This window comes from Impatiens glandulifera, chromosome 6 (genome assembly GCF_907164915.1).
Source record: "Impatiens glandulifera chromosome 6, dImpGla2.1, whole genome shotgun sequence".
NCBI classification, from domain to species: Eukaryota; Viridiplantae; Streptophyta; class Magnoliopsida; order Ericales; family Balsaminaceae; genus Impatiens; species Impatiens glandulifera.
In genome coordinates this window covers 47,285,888-47,292,964 of record NC_061867.1, presented here as the reverse complement: position 1 = coordinate 47,292,964, position 7,077 = coordinate 47,285,888, and the positions used below count along the sequence as shown (strand labels likewise).

At 26.4% G+C, this 7,077-nt stretch overlaps 1 protein-coding gene across 1 annotated transcript; it reads left to right on the top strand.

Moving 5' to 3' along the window:
• The first annotated feature begins 440 nt into the window (after positions 1–440).
• LOC124943707 lies at positions 441–5,339 on the top strand. The gene is made up of 5 exons (XM_047484182.1): positions 441–554; positions 3,119–3,205; positions 3,902–4,057; positions 4,555–4,698; positions 4,989–5,339. The coding sequence occupies exons 1-5, from the start codon at positions 441–443 to the stop codon at positions 5,337–5,339; spliced, it is 852 nt and encodes a 283-aa protein (XP_047340138.1).
• The last annotated feature ends 1,738 nt before the right edge of the window (positions 5,340–7,077 follow it).

Sequence of the window (7,077 nt, the reverse complement as noted above, 5' to 3'; positions counted from 1 at the left end):
GGAAAAAGAACAAAAATAAGGCAAAAGAAGTAAAAGAATTCGGGGAAATTGATACAAGAAAGAAAGTGATGGTTGTAACAAAGCAGAAATAGAGTTCAGAGAATGTTGAAATAGAGCAGAAACAGAGTTCTGATAATGCTGAAATAGAACAGAAGGAAAATAAAGAAAATTCTCAGAAAAAAAACTAAAATGACATAAAGTATTCAGGCAAAAGTCAACAAAGATGGAAAATGGAGGGTTGAATATAATAAAAGGGCTAATCTCTACAGACTAAATAATCAAATTTCGAAATTGCTATTTCATGCGAAGAAAGAAGATATTGTTTTTAGCAAGGAAAAAACTCAACAGTTTATAGCCCAACTTAATATTCAATACCTTTAGAACTGGAATTTACTTAAAAAGAAGAATATGATAAGATAGTTAGTTCGTGTGTAGAGACAATGCGGGAGCTAATGAAGTGCCCAAACACCAATAATTACACTATCAGAAGTAACTCCGGTTGGAAAGTAAATGAAGTTTGGAAGAAAAACACTGAACAGAAAGTTGAAACTCAGGTACAATATAAAGGAAAAATTTACTTGGGGGATTTTAAACCAAAGGTTGAGATTCTCAAATCTCCTTTTGAGTTTAAATTATCCCTTGAAGTTGAAGAAAAATGCATTAAAGACTGGGAATATGTAGTTGTTGGTAACTATATAGGAAAAATCGTGTATCTTTCTTGGTCACTAAGGATGTCTTGCTAAAGTAATGATAGAATATTGAACTGGAAAAGGTATCTGCAAATATCAATGATCTTATTTCCTAAAGTTCAAGAAGGGAACAAATTTGGAGAATATTCTGGAGTTGGGGCATACTTATGTTGGGTCAAACTTCATGAAACTGGAAAGATGGTCCGAAGGATTGAACCTACGTAGCAAACCGAAAGAAACAACTCAAATTTGGTTCAAACTAAGGAACATTTTGGCTCATATGTACAATGCAGAAGTACTTACTCATTTTGCTAGTCTACTAGGAAAACCATTGTATATGGACTCAATCACGGAAGAAAGAGAACACATCACATATGTTATGATAAACATTGAAGTGCACCCTAGAAGTACTCTAACAAAAAAAAATTACAGTTATTGACAGAAGAGGTAAGCCCACAATCATGGATATTTCATATGAATGGAGGCCAAACAGACGTGCATTCTGCAATACTTTTGAACATGTAAGTAATCAATGTGAAAAAACAATTGAAGAACAACATAAGATCTTGAAAGTTCAGCAACACAATTATAGCCTAAAAGTTCAGGAGCAGAATGAGAAAGTTTAGGAAAATGAAATTGAAGAATCATGAACTGGAAAACATCTAGAGGAAACTAAAGATGAAGAAGAAGATGATGAAAATGTTGTGGATTCAAAAGAAGGAGAAGATGAAAAATTAGAGGAAGGAGAAGATAAAGAATCAGATAAAGAAGAAGAAATAGAGGGTGAAAATGAAAAAGAATTAGAGGAAGAAAAATGTGAAGAATCAGGAGGATGAAAGAAATGGAAAATTAGCATATGGAAGTGAATAGGAAACAACTCAGTCAAAGTTAAAGACATTAAATGCGCAACTCAAAAACAAACATCATCATATGCAATAGTTTGATCAGTGATAGTAAAACCTAGAGTCAAATAAGTGAGGATGCGACATAAATATAATTGCTGGAATTCTAGGAATGCAAATTGAGTTTTGAGGAATGCAAATTGGGATTCTAAAGCAGAGTAAGAGTAGTCAAAAAGGAAGTTCACACCAGAATCAGAATTTTAAAACTGTAGGCCTTGTATGTTTTTGTTGTTTTTTACTATAATTTGTGTGTGTTTGATATTTCCAATAAGATACTCTAGGTCGTTGTTTGTCATCTTTTAATCAAAGATAGAGATTGCCTATCTTTAATTTTGACCCTCTCCACTTTTGAGATTTTTAATGAAATAACGTTAAACTGTTTTCCAAAAAAAAAAAAATTTATTTATTATCTATTTGGGTAAAAAATAAACAACTTGTATACATTTTTGTCTAATTTAATTAATTTAGTTTTTTTTTTTATATATATATATATATTTATTGGTCAGATTTTGTTTAATTAATAGGTTATGTATTGAAATTTTAATCATTAATTTAATAAAATCGATTGTACAAAATGACTATTATTAACAGTAAATAAAAGAAAAGACTATTAGAAATGAGTTTACCAATAAGAATTAATTGTAAAATGAAGGTTTTGATACCTTTGAATGAAAAACTATATAATTGAAATGCATAAACTATATCATACTAAATTAATTATTGTTGATCAACTTTTTTAATAAATAATTAATTATAAAAAATTAAAATATCAATCACTCTGCCAGATAAGTACAATATATTTTTATTTCATAATAATAATGGATTAAGAAAATCAAATCAAACTATTATACAAGAATCTCTACTAAATAATTAGAACGATTGTCATTACAAATAATATAAAATAACATCTATAACATTTAAACAATTATATTGTTAAAAAAATACTATAAAAAATTATATCATATATATAATCATTATTTATTCATTCAAGATTATTATAAAGATATAAAAATTGTGTGATAAAAAAATTATAATAATTTGAGACACATATATTTAAATTTAAAGTTTAAGACTCATTTTAAAAAATACGCAAAGTTGAACTACAAATAACAATTGAGCTATTAAAACTTTCTATTAAAACAGGTCATAAAAGAGAAAATATTTCAAGAATTAGAAAAAAAAAAATTCAACAGTAAAAGAAAGATGTTATTATAATGTCTAGTTATTGTTTAATCAATCTATATTTAAATAGTAAGGAGCTTAAGAAACCATTTTTAATATAAACTCTTTAATGGCTCTCAAGAAACATAATATTAATATTGTTTTTTCAATATTTCTAGTAACCTGTATAACATGGCAATTCATATACTATGTTTCTGGGACAACAAAGAGTTCAAAGGGTTTAAAGCACCAGGACACTGTTCAAACCATAGTGGGTCATTATAATTCTTGTCCAATTCTAAATTCAATCTATATATGGATTATTTATCATCTTTATTATATTTTCTTATATCATTTATTTTGTAGGGTGATGATGTGATTGATTGTGTTAACATGAATAATCAACTTGCATCCAACCATGGTCCTATAGTTGATAATACTAAAGATTTAAAGGTATTATTAATTTTGTTTTATTGATTGAATTTGTCCTATAGAAATGTAGTAAAACTCGGTTTGAACGAAAAAAATGTTAATAAATTTGTTAATATATATTAAGATATATTTTAGAACAATATTTCATCTATTCAATATTCATATGAAATATTTGATTCTTTCTTTCAAACATAGTTTGAGTTCCCGATCTAGTAAAATACTATAATGCATTAATATATACTAGGAAAAAGAAAACAAATTAATCTTATACAAATGTTTGATAATTCAAATTCAACTAGACGGAACATAGCTCTTACCCCCATCGAAATCAAAATGGAATCAACATCCAATGGACAAATATCTCAAGAATGGGAAAAATACGGAAAATGCCCAGAAGGAACTGTTCCCATTAGAAGGAGTACAAATTCTATCACTCGCAAACACCCTTCGCCTCATTTGAATAGTAGCTTATTTTTAAACCCTTACGAAGAGGTGCACGAGGTAATCAAAGAACTCAACTCAACTTTCATTTAATAAAGCATTCAAACCTAATAGCATTATCAATACAAAATATAACTTTAAAATTAAGCGATATATATTTAATTTTTTTTATAGTATAAAGATTATTACCAACCTACAATAATTGCACTTTAGAAAAAAAATATTAATATTGTATATGTTGATATTTTATATCATTCTTTCTATTGTTCATTAAAGTACGCTGTAGTCCAAAGTTATGGTCGCTTATTTGGAGCAAGTGCAACGTTTACGGTATGGAAACCTGAAGTCGAGCCTAATGAATTTAGTTTAGCTCAAATATGGATTACTTCGGGAAATGGTTCAAACACAAATACCATTGAAGTCGGATGGATAGTAAGTATAAAAATGTTTCAACGTGAGAATTTAGAAATTATAGTAAAGAAATTAACCAGTTTTATTTTTGTTGTTGTTGATACTACCCAAGGTTTATCCAAGAAAATATGGTGATGATCAACCAAGATTATTCATATTTTGGACAGTAAGTAAGACATTTTTTATAGAATTATTTAAAATAATTTAACATAATTAAATATTATTTCACTACTTTCCTCTAAATAACATTACTTAAGTCATTAATCAAAATACTAAAATATCAAATATTTTAAATGATATTTTTATTTATTTTGTCATTATATATTAATACCTCCTAGATTTTTTACCCAAAATTTCTAATATCTTTAATATTATCACCAATCATTACGTTTTATATAATACATGTTATCTAAAATTTTTGAATCAGAACAAGCCTTAAGTGGGTGTGTATGATAGGATTAATTAATTTAACCAAAAATAATCGTTAAATTGATAGAATTGTTTTATTTTTTATATAGGCAGATAATTACAATACTACAGGTTGTTATGACCATGATTGCGTTGGATTTGTACAAATTGATTTCAGAATTCAACCTGGTCAACCCATTTTTCCTTCCACTCTTGGAGGGCAATTAACTTTCCTAACAATTATGGTCTACAAGGTAAATCTGACTAGTATTTTGAAACCATTCAAACGTATAAACTTTTAATAATTAATTTATTAAGTTATAACAAAAACAACTAATAATATTTGATTCATTTGAAAAAAAAGTTAAAATGTCTCAAATGGGAGCCTTAATTAATAGTTATTGGGCCATTTCAATTTAAATTATAGAGAATTATAATTGAAAAAAATAAAACTGTATTTAATTGCAAATCTAAACCAGAAGATTGACTAATGGGTTGCGGCCTAATATATATTAATTATTTTTTAACAAATCTTTTTTTACAGGATGGTGTGAATGGACACTGGTGGCTAGAGGTAAATGGTATTCTCATAGGATATTTTCCTAAGAATCTCTTCATTTCATTGAGTGAATATGCTGAAAGAGTGGATTTTGGTGGAGAGATTCTTAATAAAGAAAATGAAGGTCACCACACAACTACTCAAATGGGAAATGGACTATATGCCCATGAAAATGGAACAAGTACTGTATCTGAAATTAGAGTTTATGACCAATACAGAAATCCAGTTGAAGAAAGGCATGAAATTTTGATCACAGCTGCTCAGTGTTATGGTGCACTTATTTTCAGTAATGCTATATTTTATGGAGGACCCGGTTATTCTGCAATCTGTCCTTAAATTATATTATTTTGATGTAATGTCCTGCAATATCAAATAAGACGATTAATTCCTTTTCATTTATAAATAAAAATAAATATAGATATTGTTAAATTACAAACTCCCCAGTTCTCGCACCTACAACGTTAACTTATTACAACTTATCGATACAATTTTTCTAAGAACTAAATTGACAAGTAAATATATTTTTTTTAAATATATATATATATATATATATATATATATATATATATATATATATATAGATAGATAGATAGATAGGTCTTAAATCGATACAATAGCAATATTATATGAAACGAAATAAATAAAATTTTATATTTTAAAATTAAAAAATAATAATAATAGTGTTATAAATTGCATAATAACTTATTTTTTATTATTTTTTAAAACGCATTCTAATTAATAACTTGAGATATATACATGTGTATAATATGTTGAAGAGCTTGTTTTATATTGGGTTTTGAATCGTTTTTAAATATATACAAATATATAATATTTTGATTAAAATAATTAGTTGATATTTATTAAAGATAAATTATTAAAATAATTTTTTGTATTTAAAATTAATAAAAATAAAATATTTAGATATTTTAATAAATCATTTAAATAATTTAATGATTAAAATAATATTAATGTGATAATTGTTTTTAAAACAATTATAAAAGAAACCTTAAAATAACCTAAAATATCAAACTAATAAGTAATATATTTATCACCTCCTAACTTTTGGGTCCCTTAAATATCACTATTTAGTAAATTAATAAAATTTTGTAAATACAATGTAATTCAAAGTTTTTGCATATTTTAATAAAAATAAATTATGTTTGAGTTTCAAATAAAAATAACACTATTTAGCATATTTCACTATTTAGCACATTTCACTATTTAGTAAGAAATAATGAATATATGTTTAGTTTTTTTTTTTGAATAATACGATAATAAAATACCGGATGCGATTTAGGACTGTCATCAGCTTATCGGAAAAGTTACACTTGGGTTAAATTATACTCAGTAAACTTACTCAGATTAGAATTATAATCTAACAAATTAACATATCTATCATTTATAATATACAAATAATCTAACCTAATATGACCTATCTTATCTATTTAGAATCACAAATAATCAAGCTTAATCTAACCTATCTAACCTAATATATATATATATATATATATATATAGAAAGAACAAAAAAAAAGATAGACTAACATGACGGCGAACAATCGGAACCAAGAACGGCATAACAGGAACGGCATAACAGGAGTGCAGGAACAACGTCGAATGATCTGAACGAAGAACGGCATAACAAGAGCGCAGGAACAACAGTAGTAGTAGCGCAGAAACGGCGACAACGGAGGGAAGAAGAAAGAGAAATAAAGAAGAAAGAAAATTAGGTAAATTGACGTGTTAACTTATGATGGATACCAATTGACGTGGTATGCGGTATCCTTTTTGTGTATGCTAACATAGGAATAAATAAAACAGAGATGTTATTTTTAAATATCCCTTCTTAGGATTATGCATTCTTTGTTAAATTTAAATATCCCTTCTTAGGATTATGCATTCTTTGTTAAAGGATAAGTGTGTTGGTTTTACCATCGTCATTAACCTTCTTGCAAAAGAATTGATGCTGGTTGCAAAAATTATTTAAATTGTTTTATAATTAATTTTGTTTAAAAATAATTTAAAACAATTATATAATTATTAGATGTATAGAGTGAGATATCTAAATAATTATT

Coding starts and splice junctions, on each gene's coding strand:
- LOC124943707 (XM_047484182.1), top strand. CDS start 441: ATGCGGGAGCTAATGAAGTGCCCAAACACCAATAATTACACTATCAGA. Junction 4,058..4,554: donor CCATTGAAGTCGGATGGATA/GTAAGTATAAAA, acceptor TTTTTTATATAG/GCAGATAATTACAATACTAC. Junction 4,699..4,988: donor TAACAATTATGGTCTACAAG/GTAAATCTGACT, acceptor CTTTTTTTACAG/GATGGTGTGAATGGACACTG.